The 19,602-nt window shown below is 49.1% G+C and overlaps 5 protein-coding genes across 5 annotated transcripts; 2 read left to right on the forward strand and 3 right to left on the reverse strand.

Annotated features, from left to right (window-relative positions):
* Nucleotides 1–2,503: 2,503 nt before the first annotated feature.
* On the forward strand, nucleotides 2,504–3,971 carry P175DRAFT_0515022 (sulfotransferase family protein). The gene is made up of 4 exons (XM_040898833.1): nucleotides 2,504–2,929; nucleotides 2,995–3,167; nucleotides 3,229–3,332; nucleotides 3,393–3,971. The coding sequence occupies exons 1-4, from the start codon at nucleotides 2,785–2,787 to the stop codon at nucleotides 3,826–3,828; spliced, it is 858 nt and encodes a 285-aa protein (XP_040754450.1). The 5' UTR covers nucleotides 2,504–2,784; the 3' UTR covers nucleotides 3,829–3,971.
* A 1,919-nt stretch (nucleotides 3,972–5,890) lies between these two features.
* On the forward strand, nucleotides 5,891–13,427 carry P175DRAFT_0507803 (uncharacterized protein; the record flags this gene model as incomplete). The annotated part of the gene is made up of 11 exons (XM_040898293.1): nucleotides 5,891–6,028; nucleotides 6,098–6,226; nucleotides 6,298–6,339; nucleotides 6,390–7,785; nucleotides 7,846–8,068; nucleotides 10,178–10,182; nucleotides 11,235–11,473; nucleotides 11,507–12,125; nucleotides 12,181–12,362; nucleotides 12,420–12,709; nucleotides 12,761–13,427. The coding sequence occupies 11 exons, from the start codon at nucleotides 5,891–5,893 to the stop codon at nucleotides 13,425–13,427; spliced, it is 3,930 nt and encodes a 1,309-aa protein (XP_040754451.1).
* A 122-nt stretch (nucleotides 13,428–13,549) lies between these two features.
* P175DRAFT_0499618 (DUF292 domain protein) lies at nucleotides 13,550–15,305 on the reverse strand. Its single transcript, XM_040896772.1, has 2 exons — nucleotides 15,245–15,305; nucleotides 13,550–15,066 (listed from the first exon to the last, which is right to left on the reverse strand). Exons 1-2 carry the CDS (start codon nucleotides 15,263–15,265, stop codon nucleotides 13,864–13,866), a joined length of 1,224 nt encoding a protein of 407 aa, XP_040754452.1. The 5' UTR covers nucleotides 15,266–15,305; the 3' UTR covers nucleotides 13,550–13,863.
* Nucleotides 15,306–15,738: 433 nt separating this feature from the next.
* Nucleotides 15,739–17,291, reverse strand: P175DRAFT_0491465 (SUN domain-containing protein; the record flags this gene model as incomplete). Its single annotated transcript, XM_040895841.1, has 3 exons — nucleotides 15,739–16,591; nucleotides 16,639–16,871; nucleotides 16,965–17,291. The coding sequence occupies 3 exons, from the start codon at nucleotides 17,289–17,291 to the stop codon at nucleotides 15,739–15,741; spliced, it is 1,413 nt and encodes a 470-aa protein (XP_040754453.1).
* Nucleotides 17,292–18,317: 1,026 nt separating this feature from the next.
* Nucleotides 18,318–19,571, reverse strand: ppm1 (protein C-terminal leucine carboxyl O-methyltransferase ppm1; the record flags this gene model as incomplete). The annotated part of the gene is made up of 2 exons (XM_040895842.1): nucleotides 18,318–19,234; nucleotides 19,304–19,571. The coding sequence occupies 2 exons, from the start codon at nucleotides 19,569–19,571 to the stop codon at nucleotides 18,318–18,320; spliced, it is 1,185 nt and encodes a 394-aa protein (XP_040754454.1).
* Nucleotides 19,572–19,602: the final 31 nt, after the last annotated feature.

Here is a 19,602-nt window from a genome sequence, read left to right on the forward strand (position 1 = left end):
GGTTAAAAGAAGCTTCATTTAGAGGTCCCAGAATTGAGACAGAGTCGGGTTATCCCAGAATGGACATAGTCAAAGTGAGGTGATCACGACTAGCAATTGCGAGAGTGGCATCGATGGTGACAACATATCTTGGCATCTACTACTTTAAAACAACTTCATCGCACAAAGGGTCCACTGACTCTTTTTTTTTTTTTTTTTTTTTGCAATTCGAGTCAATTAGCTACTACCATAAGGGCCGTTGATTCTACTTGTTACGGCTGATGTTATTATCGCAGTTTCCCATGGAGCAGACCCTGGACCCTTGAAGACTGAGCGTCCGTTATCGGACTCAGCGACCATCCCAGCTCTAAGCCTTGCGGACCTGCTATTCCCCCCCAAAATCAGCGACAGTCGATCTGTGGTACTCCGTATAGAGGAATGGATATAGCCTGATCCTATTCATACGATGCCCAACAGAACTCCAAAACTAGGCTGTCTCGCCATGCCACGGTGTTCCCTGTGAGCTGGATGGTCGCTAGATCATCATTTATGCTTGATACTCTCTGAACGCTGTCGATACTTCGGGACGAAAATTAGGAAGCAGCGAAGATCGTTATTAGAGCGCGCAGTTAATGTTACTCCATCAACCACCTAAGAAAAAACCATCTTGGCATTCATGGACTCAGCCGGCAGGATACTTCACTTGGTACAGCAAGGTTGCAAAACTCGTCTCGCAGTTTCAGGCTGCATCAGAATACGGCACTCTGAATCACTAACTTGGAAAACCATACTAGGCTAGAAGACTTCAAATATTCAACGAGGTCAGAGCTGTTTGTGATGAGAGACTTTTTATGACGAATCCCGGTGCTTTCCATCGTTAGGGGAAAGAAATCTCCGACTTCGCCACCAGCCACTAGCCCTTTACCCCTGATACCACCGGGATACGGATTGGATACGGTTGCCAACTAAGTCAGGTATAGGCGGAACCACTACTGATTATCAATCGATACGAGTCGTTGATCTCCCCAACACGAGGCGCCAAACTTTGTTGGCGATACGAGACGGAGCGGCGTCCACACCCCAATCCAGGAAAAAGCAAAACAATTGCAAAAAAGAAGGTTGAAGAAGTGCAAGAAAGGTATCTCGATTGGATAAACTGTCAATAATTATGCAAGTCTTGCAAGAAGTGGTGACCTCCCCTTTTAAAATTTTTTTGGTTCATCTTTATTATTTTAACCTTTTTTTTTCTGGTAAAAAGCAGGGTTAATAAATTACTGAAGGAAAAAAAGGGGAATCATGACGACTCTTGCAGGGGGCGGCTGAACTTCCCGCAGGTTTCTTTCCTGGGTACACTTTTCTTACAAAGGCCTTGGCCGCGTGCCGCATGGCTTCCTGGCAGATTATAGCCGACGATTGTGGCGCCTGGGGATGATTACGATTCTTTTTAGTGCCAACTCGTCACCATAACACATAAGTACTCTCCATTCGACTTATTATGGATAAATTGGATACAACTGCAACCACACTCACCTTGCCTGACGCTGATCCAAAGGTACCTGTGTATACAATTAGACCAAATTCGGAGAAGAGCAAAAAACGAAAAAAAAAAAAAAAACTCTAAGTCATGATGCTGTGGGGAGCTTCGTTTCAGAGCTGTTTCTGCAATGTGTTATTTGCGGATGGCCAAGACGGAGGGAACGTACGGAGTACGCGTCGCCCCTAGGTAAGTGATGACGACCAATTACACAACGCAAGGCACGGTTTCGCTTTCCAAAGGGCATTTTCCAGACTAAATGCTCCATACCCACGGGCCAATCCCAGAAATTCAACGATCCGCGAATTGAGAGTCTACGCGGCCAACCTGGGGGTTCGCCGACGGGCGGCCTTGGCATGTAGCCTATGCATCCATGGGACTCCATCCTGTGTCGAACGCTGAGACCCATTCATAGAATGACGTTCAATAATTTTGGGCTAATCTCCAGTATTCCTTGGCAATTACAGCCTTCATACGGATGTGCCGAGAAAGCCGGCGGCGCCCCTGACAATCCTATTCCGTTCTTTTCAGGCTGGCTGTGGCTTCCTATTACTGGTGATGGCGCATGCAAATGAGTCTCTTTTCGCTTGGATATCTATAGCAAAAGTGCATCGGAAGATATTGATGGCTTGGCGTGGAGGGAATGACAGCTGTGGATGGAGTGTCTACGAGCGGAAGACTCAGATCTATGAAGCAGGGCTGAGACACAGAACCAGAAAAGGTAGACAATACGAAAGAACAAAAGAAACTGACGATCATGACTAGCAACTTTGGATAGCGCCTCCATTGATGATGGTTATTCGGATAATAATTACTGACAAAGTACTCTTACGATTCAAGGTCGTCGCAATCATTCCGGGTTCTTATTTCCTATTGATTATACTGTTATTTTTATCAATCGCTTCCGGTCTTCAAGTTGTACCATTCATTATTTTAAATACAACCTGAAATACGTACCAAAATTGCAAGTTTTCAAGTTTTCAAAGCTGGCTTTATCAAGTGTACCGGCGTATTGATGACTTATCGATATTCCCAAGAACTTTTATTACCACTGATCAACCCAGTCTCCTTTTCGCATCTTTAAACATTCACCTCTTTTTCTTTTCTTCTTTATTCTCCAGGAATTGTTTCTTGTCCCTGTCTTTGGAGTTCTTTCCTTTCAACTTGTCGAGGCTTCGTTCATTCAGACCTTCGTTAACCATTTCAGAACCAACACACCCGATCTACTTCAACATCATCACTATTATTCTTTATATCTGTAGAATATCAAAATGTCTTTGGCTTATTCCGATAATCTGGCTCCTCAGCCAGTGACCGATGTCTTCACCTGTGACACCAATATCGACAGACGCAAATGCCACCGTACTGTTCCCATGAAGGTGCTGGCTCTGGGAGTCGGAAGAACCGGAACTGCTTGTATGTTTAGGGCCTCCAGACCCTCATTTGGCCGTGGCTAACCTTGGTTTCTCAATTCTGAATAGCCCTTCGCAAGGCCCTTGAGCGCCTGGGTTATCTGAGATGCTACCACATGATGTCTGCCAGTGTGGAGAACCCTCCCGACTGCCTCATGTGGCACGACGCTCTGGCCGCCAAGTATGATGGTATCGGTGAGTTTGGTCGCAAGGAGTGGGATCAGCTTCTGGGGGAGTGCCAGGTAATTACCCTATTCAATGCAAAACGCTCGAGAGAAGAACAGGGTCTAATCAACATCCTAGGCTGTTTGCGACTGGCCCGCTTGTGCCTTCGCTAAGGAGCTGATTGAGGCCTATCCCAATGCCAAGGTCATTCTAACCACCCGTGAAGTCGACTCGTGGCATGCGTATGTGGCATTTTCCCTCTTAGAAATGCGCTCTTTTCCTAAATAACAGTCTGGTTATAGGTCCGTCATGAAGACCGTATTCTGGCGTGTGTCTGATCCCGAGCACCGCTTCATTTCCCACTTCAGCTGGGCTGCTAGCATGTACTACCCCATGCTGAACAAGTTCTTTGAAACCTTCTTCCGTGGTGACTTCCCTGGCAAGGGGAAGCAGGTTTACTTGGACCATGTTGCAGAGGTTCGCAGTCTTGTTCCGCCCGAGAGGCTCCTTGAATACCAGATCAGCGATGGTTGGGCTCCCCTGTGCGAGTTCCTGGGCGAAGAGGTCCCAGACACTCCATTCCCCCGGGGCAATGATATGGCAGACTTTTTCAACCGCTGCCGCACCCGCAACAGGCGCCAGATGATGAACGCCGCTCTACAAGCCGTCACTATGGGCGGTACTCTTCTTGCAGCCGGTCTGGCGGCTACCATGGCATTCAAGCGTTTCTCTCGGTAAAAGAAAGAAGAAAAAAAAAAAATTCTTTGGATGATTGATTGATCCTTCTGTACGATTGCAGTGTGCAGTGTGCGCTGGGCGTTGCTGCGATATCATTCTTATTCATGTCTCGCCTTTTTTTTTTTTTTTTTTTTTTTTTTTTTGCTCTTTGCTTTTTTGCTTTTTATATACCGATTAGCGGCTATCCTCTGGGGATACATTCTAATACCTTTTCTTTCCAAATTAACGGCTTACCTTTTTTTTTTACTTATCAGACTGTGTATCTCAAGTGATTTGAGGTGATTAATGTGGCCAGAAAAGTATTGTTTTTTTTTTATATCCCAAGGTTCCACGCTGCATTCCCTTGGTTTTAGAAAGCTTGTTTGTTACCTTGAGCAGGATATAGAAAACCAAACAACCAAACAACTGAAAAAGGAATGCAGATTTCTTGGGATAAACCTTGGCCTACGTCGATAGAATGTACAGTGTACGGAGTAGTATGCAAAGCAGAATACACAGCCACTTACTTAGCTTATACCGGACCTAGTGATGACGACACTAGGTAGGTATATAGTAGATGCATATCTTAAGGTGGCTATCGTCATCTCATGTAATCTATTCATGATACTCCGTGCGATATATATGGTAGGAACGGTAATTTTGATGAAGAAGAGCAGTCTCAGAGAACGTACTACAGTACCACAAACTTGAATCAACACGCTAGCCAGACATTTGAACCAAAATTAGAATTCTATGCAATGTCCTATTTATTCCCTTCAACTAGTCCAGGCTTTGATCCGAGAATACCGAGGTGGACTATCCGTCAATCGTATTCGTCTAGCCTGAGAGAAAAAGGTGGCTTAGTACTCGGGGTTTTGTATAACTACATGCCACTAGGCGAGTCTTTTGGTTAGGTCTGGATGGATGGATGTACGGTACGAAAAAGAGTAAATTCACCAATGCTTTTAATTATATCTGTAGCTTTATTCAAGTGTGTATACATGTCATCTGCTTCTTAAGTAATGAGGCTGAGATTCTTCTTCATCTTCTTCCACCGCCATAAAACTTGGCATCCCCGTTCATCCACTTTAGCTTGGGTTTATTCTTCCTTCTAAATCTACCCTCTATCTCCATTTTAACCCTCTTGCGATAAAAAATACGAACAATATTACTTTTCACATTGTGATCTTTTTCTCCATCGTGTGACTGGCGACTGGCGACTTGAAACAATGTCTACAGCACCCAGGCAAACGCGTCTTCCAACCCTTTTTCCCCTCCCACATACGCGGCACTTCCTCAACCGATGATAGATCCGGCTAGTCGACATACGTATAGTCCCGTTAGTGCTGGCGCTGAGTGGAGGCCAAGCCGGATGCTGTTCAAATTGGCAGGTGAACAGCCAATGATCGCAGTTAGTGGCTTGACAATTCGAAGCCACCGGAATTTTCATTCTAGTGGGGAAGGGGGGTCTTGTCCTTCATTGACCTTTCTGGGATGCGATATGAAAGGTCCGGATGAGGACGACTACGAATCTCATATCCATTATCATGGATCCTGGTAGCTGATACCGGATGAGAGGATGATTTGCGGGAGAGAAGAGAAAAAGAAAAAAAAAAAAAAGAACCAAAAAAGAGACAAAAAGAAATCGGTTGCCAAATGCAGTCGATTCGACAATGCCATACTGGCGCAACTGGAGAATCCTTTTTCTCTAGATCTCCATCTCTTCATTCGGTTTTGATTCCTCACAGCCTTCATAGCTGCTCATTCCCGTGTGGCTTCTTCTCCTGTTACTCCTAATATAATCTTGTCGCCGTCACGCTGATCCTTACCCTTCCCTAAACCTTGTCTTTGCGCGCTCTTTTTGGATATCCCCCCCCCCAAGACGGAGTACATACTAACTTTAGCAATTCTATCAACTGAGTACGCAGCACAGCGCGTGGGATTTGATCTCGATATATCCTCGAGTCGGGAACGTGGTTGGATTCTTTCTTTCTTTCTTATAGACACCCTCAATCTCTCCTCCCTGTCCCCTGTTTGCCTCTGCAATTGAGAGACAAACTGGAACAGGTGATGTGAAGAATCCATGCGCTTCTTCGCTGGATTTCCTCAGGGAGGATCCGCCCAATCCTACCAGCTCCGTCTATCGCTTTCCTTTCTTCTACTTGTTCTGCTAGGCGGGTTACAAAATGTCCTCGCAGAAATTGATTATGCATTTAAATCAGTAAGTCTCAGGTTGATGCGCTTCTTTCATCGCATCACCGGGCCCTTGGCTGATGATCTCAATGTTTAGCGTCCCGATCTGTATCCCCCAATCATTACTCTAGAGCAAAATGTCCCGCAAAAGCTTCAGCCAGGATACATCTTTCTAGGTCCCTATGAGGCGGATAATTCGGGTCCGTATATCTACGACAATGATGGGGTATGTCTTTTCTTCCTCCTCCACCCACTGCTCGCGTAAAAGTAAGTGTTAACCCTTCCTGTAGAACCTAGTATGGAGCGGTTGGGGTAATTCTGGCCCTGGGAACGCTCACGGTATGCACGTATGCAAGTATCAAGGAAAAGACCACTTGTGTTTCTTCCAGGGCATCCAACAGAATGGATATTGCAGGGGTCATGGGGTAATTATGGACAACAATTATCACATCGTGAAAACGGTGGTTCCCGGGGGAGGGATGGCGGCGAGCGACATGCACGAGTTTATGCCTATTAACGATGGAAAGACGGCGCTGATGACCGTTTACCAGCAGCGCCAATTTGATATGAGCATCTGGAACGTCAAAGCGGGCATGGGATGGCTGATGGAGAGCGTCTTCCAAGAGGTAGATGTGGAAACCAGCCAGGTTCTATTTGAGTGGCGGTCGCTGGATCATGTCGATCCCTCTGCAAGTTATACATACCCTGGACACACAGACACCTCGGGCACCGGGCTGGAACCGCGCTCCCCATGGGATTACTTCCACATCAACTCGATCGATAAGAACAAGGACGGAGACTACCTAATCTCGTCGCGTCACACCTGCGCCATCTACAAGATCTCAGGCAAGGATGGATCGATTCTCTGGCGGCTACACGGATCCAATCCGACGTTCCAAAATCTCAATTTTAATTTCTCTCAGCAGCATGATGCGCGGTGGCTGAGTGAGAATGCAACTCACACGGTGTTATCGTTGTATAACAACGGGTTCAACGGCTACAACCAAACCCACGAGTACTCTTCGGGTATGATCATTCTGATCGACCACGTGGATAACACGGCGCGGCAGTTGCATGAATATGCCCCTCCCGGCCACAGTATGATTAGTTCGAGCCAGGGCAATATGCAGGTGTTGGAGAATGGCAACGTGTTTATAGGCTGGGGGAACAACGCCTATATCTCGGAGCACGACGCGCAAGGGAACCTCCTGCTTTGGGGATATATCGATCGGGATCGAATCATGAACTATCGTGCTCAGAAATTCCACTGGGACGGACACCCGACCGACATTCCAGCGCTGTGGACCTATTCCAAGTCGACCAACCCGCATGCCTCGACCACGTTCTACGTGAGCTGGAACGGCGCCACCCGCGTCAAGTACTGGCGGTTCTACGGGTCCACCAACACCACAAGCTCGTATACACTCATTCGACAGGTCGTCAAGGACGGATTTGAGACAACATATACCGAGCCCTATTTCTACCGCTGGGCGTACGCTGAGGCGCTCGACGCACAGGGCAAAGTGATTGGGAAATCGCGCGAGCAGTTTACTTTTATCCCATCTCCTGTCCTCCAAGAGCACTGTGAGGAAAAGACCTGTGAGAATACGAACGCCTATGGAGCACCTAACGAAGAAGACGCCCATGCGATGATCCCCCCCGCGAACATCAACACGGTGCCGTGGGTGGACCCTTACCATCAAGGCGCCCACCTTACCTGGGGGCACTCCGAGGCCCCGGTTCCATCGGAGGGACCGACGCCGGGAAGTTTGGAGAAGACGTACAGTACGTGTGTCAAAACATCCCTATCGAGTATTGTCACGATTCCCTAACCAAAGCATTTAGATCGCGCCGGATGGATTGCCCCCGTATTGGGCGTGCTTGTTGCAGTGGTAGGCGTCTACCTGGCGCTCCGCCTGTCCCGGGGATATCAATGCTCCAACGGGGCGAGACGAGGATCATCATCGGAGGCCTTGAACGGGATGAACGAATCAAAAGCATCCATCGGTTATTCCAGCGCACCGTGGTGGAGTTGGCGGCGATGGGCGCCAATAAGCGAACCACCAGGGTACTTTCCCCTGACGGAACCCGACCGGAGCGAGAGAGGGATGAATTGATATCTTTCGGGATGACATGGTACCATATATAGATAGATCTTGAATTTTGGATATACTTTTTTGCATATATATATATATATATATATATATAATTCCCCGTTAAATATTAAATATTATGGTAATTCTAGAGAGATCTTCTGACCTGTTCCTCTCACCAACTCACACAATCTTATGCTTTGCGTGGGGTTTCTAAGTTAACTCCGTACAGGTTCTGTTTTTCCTTTATTGATCCCCCCTCCCCCCCCCCCCCCAAAAATTCACAGGATAAGTCTTGTTGCTTGCTACAGGTACCTAGGTCCGGGTACTCATACCAACCCACGCTTTTGCTTCCCTCCTTTGTGTTGATTGGTGCATTTCATGAACCAAATCCATGAAACCTGTCAATATACAAGTTTGAAAAGCAGCAGCAGTAGTAGCAGTAGTAGAAGAAGAAGAAGAAGACAAAATGTTAATTTCGCATGATAAAGACACTTTCTCTCGCTAGGTAACAGGCATCTCTAATAGTATACAATGGGTTGCATAAAAGCACCAAGAAATTTTTTATATAACAAAAGTTCTTCAGCGCTGGGTGGGTTAATTATGATTGCCGGGGATCCAATTTGTTCCTTTGCCGTCACTTACCCAAGTCAGTAGAAAGCAAAAGGATTCGGTCCCGACTAATCGGGTTTCTGCCGACGGCCTAGTTAAACTTAGATTGGATATCTGATTCATCAAACCGTCGAGTTTTCCTCCGCAGCATCTCCGCCCGCTCGTCCAAAGTCATCTGGACCTGGTCCCCGATTGGGACTAGACATCTTGCAAGGTACTTGTAGTCTTTGCGCAACAATCGCACTGTGATCATGATATAGTCGATGTTGCGAAAAATGAGCGCGTGTTCGGCAGCGTAGCGGTCTTTCTGTTGGATGAGGGAAACGGGATGCTCGCGCCAGTGTCGCAACGGGTTCAGATGGTGGGAGGTGTGGTATCCGTCATTGTAGCAGAAGCGGTTGCTCTGTATAACCATGGATCCATTAGTATACAGAATTGGATCAGAGATTTCTGTGTCTTACCGGTACATCGATCAAGGTGACGCTCGAGCGGAAGTCGGAGTTGGGGTCGACCTCGTCGACGAATGCATGCTGGCCCCAGTTCCCCACCATGAGCCCCACGCGCAATTGCATGAGGGGGAGCACAAAGACACACAGAGTGGCCTTCCAGCTCATGTAATTCCACAGGACGAAGAGTATGATATAGTTGCCTACTTCCCAGGCCGCTGCTCTCAGGGCGAACCCTGTTTTCCCCTTCCGGAAGAAATACAGGGGCAGGTCCAACCAGATGAGAAAGAAAAAGCGACCGACATAGCACAAGAAATCGACGATCTCGTCGCGTTGATACCGGATGGTAGAAGACAGATCCTCCGGTCCGTTTGCTTCGACGTGGTGATGCTTGACGTGATGGTAGTAATAGGAGTTCCAGGTGTGTCCCATTAAAGGATTTGTAATATACGGGAAGAGCCCATCGAACCACCAGAAGGATTTCTTCAAGATGCCCCCCATATGGATATGTTGGTGCATCATAAGGGTGTATGTGCCGACATAGTACGTCTGCATAATCCAGTGCGCGATACCATGGAGCCAATGAAATTGTTGGAAAAGGAGAATTGCACTGGGGAGAGACGTGGTCAAATAAAGCAAGATATGTGTGAGCATCACCACATCCGTTTCAACGCGGACGATTTTTGTGGCAAGCTTCACGTAGGGCTGCAGAATCCATTTTACTAGAAAAGGATACTTGGTAAGATCTTTCATATCCCAGCTGACAAAGACGGTGGGATCAAACTTGGGGTCCTCGGGATTATTGAGGGCCTTTAGCTTCTGTATCGTGTCTTTGTCCGAATCTCGATTTGCATCATTTTGCGCCGCTAGTCAATGCAGAAGGTTAAGCCAGTGCAGAAGAGTGCTTTGAGTAAATGATGAGGACTTACCTCCTTTTCTTTCTCCTTTATTTCGGATCCGCAAGGTCGAAGAAGAATCTTTCCCCTCCAAACTGACTGGCTCAATATCGCTCAATAGATTCTTAAGAACCAGTAAGTCCGGCTCCGTTAAATTCGGGTCTATGAATTTCAAGGGGTCCATGACGGAAGAGGTTGATTGGTAGTTGGGAGGAGAAAGACTAAAGGTGGAAGATAGGTAGGCCTAGGTAAAAGATCGAGATGGCTTAAGTAAGATTCACGGTTGAATATCATGCGATCCAGGTTCTTTATTTAACCCAACCCCACCAGCGACCAATAATCAATGTCCGATCTACAGTTTAGCATTGATATTGTAAATGATTTCTTTGCGACAATAGCTTCAAGAAACTGTGTCCTTCTGGCCTTTAGGGGGGGGGGGGGGGGGGATGGCTCTTGAAACTGCAGCAGACGCGTATACCTCCTGTTACCTGCATATCCCTGGTCTATGATTGACTGCTCTCTGCTGTAACCCGTGCATGACTTGTGAAGATGGCTGACTATTACATATACCACGTGGGATATTAACAGAGTCAAAGACTAGTGAAGGTTGATATGTCAAACACGCAATCACTTTTAACTAGGTAGTAGTAGTACTTAGGAGGTACTTGGGAAGTAGGTACTGGTACAAAAGGAGGATGTGTATTGAAACCAGGAGTTGAAAAATACAGCAATACGAAACACTAGCAAAACCACCCCGAAAGTGGAGTCGAGCGTCGCAAGCCTGAAAAAGAAGGATGCTTTTTCGATTGTTCTGGCTTGATTTCTATCAGGAACTTGAATAAATTAAATCCTGGATATTCGAAACAAACAGAGATGTGATGAATGTAGTGTTTGTTATATTGTAGATCCTTATCGTCTCTCTCTCTCTCTCTCTCTTTCGATCTTCCACCACTTTCTTCTTCCTCTCTCTCTCTCTCTCTCCATTTCAATCTCATATTTCCTTTCCTCTTCCTCCACTCCACCTCTCAATTCTTGTCCGTTCTAGTGGTTCCATTTTGATCCTTAGCATCCAATTGTTTTTCGCCCTCATTTTCTTTCCTTATCCCTCCGTGGTCTGGCTGACGTACCCTACGGGGCGCTCCCCTCCATGAGTACCAATCGCCAATTGTTGGCCCCTTCTGTTTCAGCTTCTACTACTACTGCTGCTACCTCTATCAACAATCTCGAACCCTCTTCCTCTTCCTCTCCTACCCTTCATCACACCTCATCCCATTCCCACAATCGCACCGCCTCCAAACCCCGGAATGCTCATCATACCCGGAAGACCTCTTGGGCTTCCGGTCTCGATCAAGGCAACGAACCTTCATCCGATTACTCTTTGCCGCAGCAGCGTCGTCGCGGGGAATCTACCGCTTCCCTCACTGAGGTCTCCGAAGCTTCCTCTGGTCGATACAACGAGGACAACGACCCTACCGTTAAGATGGCCCTGAGGAATACCTCCTTTGACTGGACCGACCGGCAAGCCCGGGCTCGTTTGCAATCCTTATCCCATATACCCGTCTCCAACCCTAATGAATCCTCTCCGCCCCGTCCAGGACCCGTCACCTGGATGTCTCTCCCGCGCAAGAAACAGCTGGCCTTACTGGGTCTTTGTCGCGTTTTTGATTTCCTACAGATCGCTTCCCTGCAAGCCTACATGTTCTACCAATTAAAGTCCTTTGACGGGAACCTCTCCGACTCCGATATTTCCACCCAGGCCGGTATCCTCCAGGGGGCTTTTACCGCCGCCCAATTCGCCACTGCCATCCCCTGGGGTCGCGTCGCCGATGCCGAGTGGGGTGGCCGTAAGTTTGTGCTCCTTGTTGGTCTTTTGGGGACTGCCGTTTCTTGTTTGGGTGTGGCCTTTGCGACCTCGTTCGCGCAGGCTGTGTTCTGGCGCTCGTTCGGCGGTGCGATCAATGGAACCGTCGGGATTATCCGAACGATGATTGCGGAGAATGTCAAGGAAAAGAAATACCATTCCCGCGCGTTTTTGATTCTCCCCATCGGATTCAACATTGCATCTCTCTTTGGTCCTGGTACGTGACTGGCTCTGCCCATTTTCGAACAGATAATATAGACTGATTTGGCTAGTTATGGGTGGAATGCTCTCCGACCCTATCCGGAGCTACCCACGACTCTTTGGCCCCAACTCGTCGTTCGGAGGGGAGCATGGCGTCCAGTGGCTCATGCATTATCCGTACGCATTACCCATGCTGGCAAATGCGTTTTTCCTTACGTTCTGTGCCGTCTGCGTCGGCATGGGTCTTGAAGAGGTAGGGTCCCCGTCCTCTCCGGAATATCATGGAAACGGACTGTGCTAACCTTTGGAGACCCTGGATGCATGCAAAGGAAAGCCTGGCCTGGGTGCCTTTTCGATGCGCCTCATGGCGCGTTGCGTCCGGGTTATAGTGCCGTCTTCATCTCCGCTGTACTCCCGACTCCCTTTCGCCGACTATGACGAGCAAGGCCCTCTGTTGGGGCGGTCCACCGAAGTTTACGAGCTTGAAGAAAAGGCAACTAAGCCGTCGCGTGGAGCGCGCATCCTACCATTCCGCCGTATCTGGACGAAGAACGTGCTGTGCACGCTACTGGCGCAGGCGTTCTTTGACTTTCAAATGGGGTCCGTTCTCCCTCATCCTATCTATGGAAATTCCGTTTGCTGATTGTGTAGTGCCTTTAATAACCTCTGGCTACTCTTCCTCTCGACTCCCCGCTATGACGTTAATGACCCTGCCAGTCCTGCCCAGAAACTCCCATTCATCTTTACAGGAGGGCTGGGAATGCTGCCTCAAAGCGTTGGGTTCGCTACTGCAATTCTCGGCGTGATTGGCATGCTCCTCCAATTTACCATCTACCCCTCAATCAATAGCCGTCTGGGAACCGCCAAAAGCTATCAGTACTTCCTCAGTCTCTTCCCTGTCGCATACGCCTTTGCTCCTTATATCGCCCTCGCGCCCTCTTCCACCCCTCCTCCAGGCCAAGCCAACGGAGGCTGGGTATGGTTCTCAATCATCATTGCCCTCTTCCTGCAGGTCACAGCACGTACATTCACCCTTCCTACGTCTATCATCCTCCTCAACAACTGCTCTCCTCATCCTTCCGTCCTCGGCACCATCCACGGCATTGGCCAGTCCGTGTCCTCTGCCTTCCGGACAATAGGACCCATCTTTTCGGGTTCTTGGTACGGCTACGGCCTAGAAATCGGCACGGTCGGATTTGCCTGGTGGTTGATCGCGCTGGTCTCAGCTTTTGGCTGTTTTGCCGCCATCTTCGTCTACGAGGGGTCCGGTCATGAAGTCTATCTCCCAGGCGAAGAAGAAGAAGATTTCCGGTCATGAGATATCTTTTTTTTTTTTTGTTTTCCCACCGGAACATTCTTTCTTGTACTGTATATATATGGTGGACACATGCATAGTCGGTGTCTGGTTGCTTTAATTTTTTTTTTCTTGCTTTTTTTCGGCCACAGTGCATCCGTTGTTTTAGATAAGGGTGCTTGCTGATTGATTACCTGTTTGATACCTCTTTGCTCCGTGGCAACTACTGCCACACGACGAAAAAGTGCGTTGGATGCCGAGATCAGATCCGGTAGATGTCTCATCTCATATATAGAAATGTCATTTAATTCATGTTCAGTATCTCCACAGTCGTAAATTACCGAAAGATTGGCTCTTTCGGTAGGGATTCCAGCAGGTAAAAAAGTAAGCTAGCTAAGAAGGCAAGTAAGTATGTACTCCGTAGACAAGGAGTAATGTAAAAAAAAAAAAGAAAAAAAAACTACCGCTTCAACGCCGCAAACCGTCGACTCAACTCATCCACCTCCGGAATCCCACTCTTATTCGGCTTCACCCGCTGAGAAGGAATCTCTCCTCTTCCTCCTGTAACCCCATTATCGGGAACTTTCACGCGCGGACTGGGATTATCCGATCTCGGCCCTGGAGGCGCAACACTCACGGGACTCTTTCCAGAATGTAAGCCGCGCGGCGGCGTCGCTCGATTCAACTCTGCTGTTTCGGAAGCTCTCCTAGCGCGCGCAGCTACTCTGTCGTCTCCTTCTCCGTCACCTGCACTGCCTTCATGAGGAGGTGGTGGCGTAGAAGGAGAGAACTCGCGCGGCACATCGCCATCGCCACGACCGGTATTGACACCAGCATCATGATTAACTTCTTCTTCTTCTTCTTCTTCTTCTTCTTCTTCCTCTACACCCCAAGACACTCCATACGCCCGCGCAATCTCCCTCAAATAACTCTCGACTAATTCGTGGCTTGGCGGACGCACACGCAGCCCCTTGACAAGTCGCTCCGGGACAGGCACGTCGCCAAGCTTATTCTCCTGCGCGAGGGCCATGAAGTCCTTTCCGTATCGGTCTGCGAGCAGGGAGCGCAAGATGGTCAGTTCGCGCACGTCATGCGGGAAACGAGACCAGGCGTAGAAGACGGCGGCGGCGGCCTCGTCGAGGGCGGAATCCAGATAGGGGTCTTCGATGGGAGTGGTTGTTGTTGTTTCTCCTTCTTCTTCTTCTGCTGCTGCTGCTGCCGTCGCCGCCGTCGCCGCCGTCGCCGCAGACGAAGCAGACCTCTGCCCACCGAAAAACCGAAACGAGAACCCCCCTCCCCCCGTTACTGGCTTTGGTTCCGTCGCGGGGGTGGTGGGAGCCGACCTCCCCGCAGCAGCAGCAGCAGCAGCTACCTCCTCCCTCGCTCGATTCCTGGCGCGCACGCCTTTCTCTCCGAACGCCAGTTGGTCCAGGACGTTCGCTCGCGCGAGTAGCAGTTCGCAGTAGAGCTCTACCATTTCCATGACCTCGACGCCGATATCTGTTGCGATGACGTTCTCGACGCGGATGCGCGCGGAGGCATCGCGGTTGTTTTCTAGGAGGGAGGCGAGATCGCGGCGCTGCACGACGGAGGACGCGGTGTCTTTTTTTTGGAGCAGGCGGAGACGTGGGATGAGGAGGTGGAGGGTTGATGTTAGTTTTGTCTTTTTATTGCATTATCATTAGTATCATTATTCGTAGAGTAGAGTAGAGTATATATATAGTATTGTGTTGTGGTGTGTTGGGTGTAGAGTAGGTAGTGTCGCGGGGTGCGGGGTAGAGACCACCGATCTTCTGGGATCTTTCTTTTATAAATGTGTAAAAAGGGGAGAAGGGGCTTACTGTTTGTGGAGAGGGAGGCATTTTGGATATTTGTAGTAGTGGGTTAGTGGGTTAATCGGAAAGAAAGAAAGACAGAGAGAGAGAAAGAGAGAGAGAGAGAGAGAGAGAGAGGGAGAGAAAGTAAGTAAGTCGGCAACGGGATTCTACACTACTCCGTACGCAGTAGATTGGCAGCCTCAGCTACAATATCTAACAGAATTAAATCAACTAGTAAGATTCCAAGAGGATACAAGAGTCTGTGCAATCATTTGCTAATAATAATAATAAATATGTATAGAATTGAAACCAGTCACCGACTGATGCTGGTAAATCGTCATCCGAATCAATATACAAGAACGTCAAATCGTAAGTATCCCGGAATATCCAGAAAGAATAAAGTGTGGACTCCGTAAGAATAAAGTAAGATATAAGGTAAGGTAAAATGTCGAAGAAAAAGTTGAACAAGTCGAAAAAGGTATGTAGAAGCAAATAATAAGTGAAGAACATGGTCTGGCTTAAACCATTGCAATGGCGGCAAGTACAGCCACCACAGAGATGGCCATATTACTGTTTTTCATATTCGCTCCGGATGTCGAGCTGGGAGAAGCCGCTTTGGCTTCTGTTGTCGTCGAAGCTACCGTGTCTCCTCCGCTGCCCGTCTCGATCAGGGCATGCGGACTATACGTGTAGTCCGCCCAGGCTGCACTGCTGGAGGAAGATTCGAATTCGCTAGACCATTTCTGCGACGAGGATGAAGTGGCCTGATTAGACGTGGAGGACGTGCTGGATGACGACGAAGAGCTAGTCTTGGTAGAGCTGACAGTGGAGGTAGTGGAAGTAGTGGAGGCGGTGGTAGTAGTGGTGGTGGGCTGTGCTGTAGTGGTGGTGGTAGTAGTAGTAGTAGTAGTAGTTGTTGTTGTACTTGTAGTTGTAGTAGTAGTGCTAGGGGCAGCAGAAGAGGATGTAGAGGTGTCATCTCCACTGTCGCTGCCGCTGGACTCAAACACAACAATATTCGCCGTTTCTCCCTTGGGCACGGTGACCACGCAGAACGCAGCGCCGCCAGCACCATCGGTCGAACTTCCACTGACCTCATTGACGCCGTTGACGGAAGGATCGATGCTGCAAGGGAGGCCGTTGCATCCGTTGCCTTCGCACTCGATAGAAACACCAAACCCAGGGAGCTCGTTGCGGAATGGAGTCGAGGGCTCGAGGTAGATTGGGTTCCATCCGATCTTCACAAACGTGTTGCCGCTGCCGTCGGTGTTTGCGCCTGCGACATAAGGAGACCAGTTGCCATAGGGGTTGGCCGAAGTACCCCAGACACAAGCGGTCTCGGGGCCATAGCCAGGGGGATTGATATAGAAGCTGTGGCGGTTAGAATCCGGCACCTTACAATAAAGAAGTGAACTTACTGAGCCGCAGTCTCACACCAGTAGCTGAGATCCGGAACCGCAAGGGTTGCTGTCTCCTCAATCACAGTAGGAATCAACATGGCCTCGTTACCGGGCAAAACAGTCTGACAGAAGGAGACCTGGCTGCCGCACTTGTTGATAGCCTGAACGGATCCGGTTCCATCCTGACAGTAGGGCTTGCTGGGGAAAGGCTTTTGGATATTCCCATTTTTATCGCAGTACAGACCACCGTTCTACACCCGTCAGCATCTCACATTTACATTGGACCCCCCCCCCCCTTCCCTTTGGGATTGGTGCTTCTCTTTAGATTTAGATGTGAAGCTTACCATTGACATAGGATAAGAGTACGAAGTCGCATCCGGATCCCACTGCATCGACACCTGTCCAGGAGGACAAGCATACGGGCAGTAACTGCCAGGCTCGCAAGTTTGATCCGGACTCATAGCCCAGCCGGCGTTACTCATACTTGGTGTAACAGCGACCAAGCCTGCATCGGTGGGAAACGCGCAGCTGCCTCCTCTCTTCTCCACCGCGGGCACATCCTGATGCCGCTGATGGTGGTGGTGGTGGTGCTGCTGCTGATGACCGTGGTTGTGCTGCGAGGCCTCAACTGCGACGGCGCAAAGAAGCGCAGTCGCCTGGATGAACCTCATCTTGAAATCTGCCTTGGAGTATGGGGGAATTGAGTGTGGTTCGTGAAATGAGTGAAGGGGCGAAAGAGTGGAGGATGCGCAATCTAAACTGGGCTGGAAATGAATCCACCCGGAAGAAAACAAGGCCAAGAAAGGAACGAAAGAAAGTATATAGGTCAAGAATTGAATAGGAGAAGCAGAAGAAAAAACGAAAGACTATGGTCAGGACCCTGATAACGAATGACTCGGGTGGAAAGGGAAAAGGGAAGCAAAGTACGAAGTAAATGAAGGGACAAGACCAACAAGGTCAAAAGCAAGTGCCGTGCAAGATACAAACAAAACGGTCCCCCACCCGCAGGGGGAAGAAGCGAGAGTGAGAGCAAGAAAGAGAAAAGGGAAAAAAGGGGACCAAACCCAATACCCGAATCGGGGCCAGGCATATTTCCTAGTTAGGGCTACCTCGAAGCTATAGTAATGCGCCGGTTTACCCGATTGGGATGGACGTCCACGGCCTTTTCAGGGGCTAACAGCCTCACGCCAATAGTAGAGAAAAGCCTCCTCGTTGTCCCCCGCGGTTCGTGGATGCCAGCTCCACTCCCAATTTCCGATGATTCCAATCAGTCAGGACTGTTGCGGTGTTGCTGGCTCTACTTCTTGTCTTACATCACAGTAAGATATGAGGTTGTGGAAACTCAAATGCGAGTCATTTCCCCATCTTTTCTGTAGATGTACATGTCAGGTACCGTAGTACATTAAAAAAAAAAAAAAAAAAGCCACTGCCTCATCTCTCTCATATTCGTATCTAGACCAACAGTCCAAGGTTGAGGATAGACTCGAGAGTTGTCAAAGTCTAGACCTTGAGATCATCATCTCTGTCCTCGAAAAGGGGCCAACCTTCAGACCCGGCACTAGTTTCCCTTTGCACAAATAGTTGCGATTAGTTTCCTATCACAACGGTTACACGAGATGAAGAAAACCCATCAGCCTGAAAGCAGGACCAAACAAAACTTAAAGCCTTAAATGACTCTCATCTTCCTTGTTGACCAGTCAGGAGGAGTTAGGACTCACAGAGTACCTAAGAGAAGTCTGCTCTTTAAGATCTCTCCATCCATCAAATGTACTCCTCCCCTCTCGCCACCCCCATGCAATGCAGTAATGCTGGGCCAGCAGCCTCCACTCCTCCATTTCGTCTAACATCTCCAACCCAGCCACACGTTCCTTCTCCACTCCACTCACCCACTGCTCCCAAATAAAATCCACATCTGCCGCTGCCTGCGCCCCGTCAAAGCCCTGCTCGCAGAGCCGCCCACACTGCGCCTCCAAGGACGCATACTTGTGCAGGGTCTGGAGATGGATGCCTCGGGCCGCGAGATTCGACACCATCGTCCTCCCAAACGCGTCGTCCGGACGGATGGGCTCGTACAGAACCAACCCTAAAGTTTCTGACTTGTCTGATCGGGGGAATAAAGTTTGTGTGAAATACCGCACCACGTCAGCGGCCTCACCCGGAGAGAGATATACCAGGCAGCATTCGGATATTAGTAACGTAGGGAGCGTCTGGTCGACTGTCTCTTGCAGATGGGCTACCGCGTTGGTCGTTGAGGGGGGCGTTGTGTCTGCGCTCGCATGTTGCGCCTGGTGCGTGAGGGTTCGTAGGTCAACCGGATGAATATGGTAGGAGGGGCAATGCAACGCATCCCCTGCGTCAGATATAGTGATATCTTCCACTCGCCCCAGTGCTCGCTGCAGAAGAGGTGTGCCACGGATAGCTTTGATCTTGGCCGCCGCATTCATCGCAAAGTCAATCTCATGGTAGACAATATTCGAGGTAGCGGGGGAGGATAAGAGTCGAAAGACACGCGTATCAGAGCCAGCACCGAGCGAAATAATTTGTTTCTTCTGTTCTCCATGTCCCAGGAATCGAGCAACAAGCTGATCGATCGCAGTGGTGCGCACGTAGGTTCCTACCAAAAATCCAATAGTTAGCTCAACTCAATGATTTACAAAAGAAGAAGAAGAAGAAGAAAACATACCTCGATTAATAATAGGCAGCCTCCTCGTCTCTAACCCAGAAGGCGTCAACGCCCTCGCAAATGGATCATCCAAGTATCCCAATCCCACCGCACTCAACCGAGAGACGCTGGCGTCATTGTCAGTTCCTTGGACCACGCGATCTTTATTGGCAGATGATCGTTGAGAACTAAAGCCATGGCCTTCATTTCCACCGCCGCGACCTCGTAATCGACCTCGTCCGCCGCCCTGACGGAGAGTGTTGAGGTTGGGGATGTTTGAGGCGGACATGGCGGGGTCATGATGGAAGAAGGTGGTGAAG

This window comes from Aspergillus ochraceoroseus, assembly GCF_002846915.1.
Source record: "Aspergillus ochraceoroseus IBT 24754 chromosome Unknown P175scaffold_2, whole genome shotgun sequence".
NCBI classification, from domain to species: domain Eukaryota; kingdom Fungi; phylum Ascomycota; class Eurotiomycetes; order Eurotiales; family Aspergillaceae; genus Aspergillus; species Aspergillus ochraceoroseus.

Excerpts from the sequence above, each read along its gene's own strand:
- P175DRAFT_0515022 (XM_040898833.1), top strand. The coding sequence starts at position 2,785 with ATGTCTTTGGCTTATTCCGATAATCTGGCTCCTCAGCCAGTGACCGAT. Across the intron at positions 2,930-2,994 it reads CGGAAGAACCGGAACTGCTT|CCCTTCGCAAGGCCCTTGAG; the intron begins GTATGTTTAGGG and ends AATTCTGAATAG. Across the intron at positions 3,168-3,228 it reads AGCTTCTGGGGGAGTGCCAG|GCTGTTTGCGACTGGCCCGC; the intron begins GTAATTACCCTA and ends TCAACATCCTAG.
- P175DRAFT_0499618 (XM_040896772.1), bottom strand. The coding sequence starts at position 15,265 with ATGCCTCCCTCTCCACAAACA. Across the intron at positions 15,067-15,244 it reads TGCCTCCCTCTCCACAAACA|ACAAAACTAACATCAACCCT; the intron begins GTAAGCCCCTTC and ends TGCAATAAAAAG.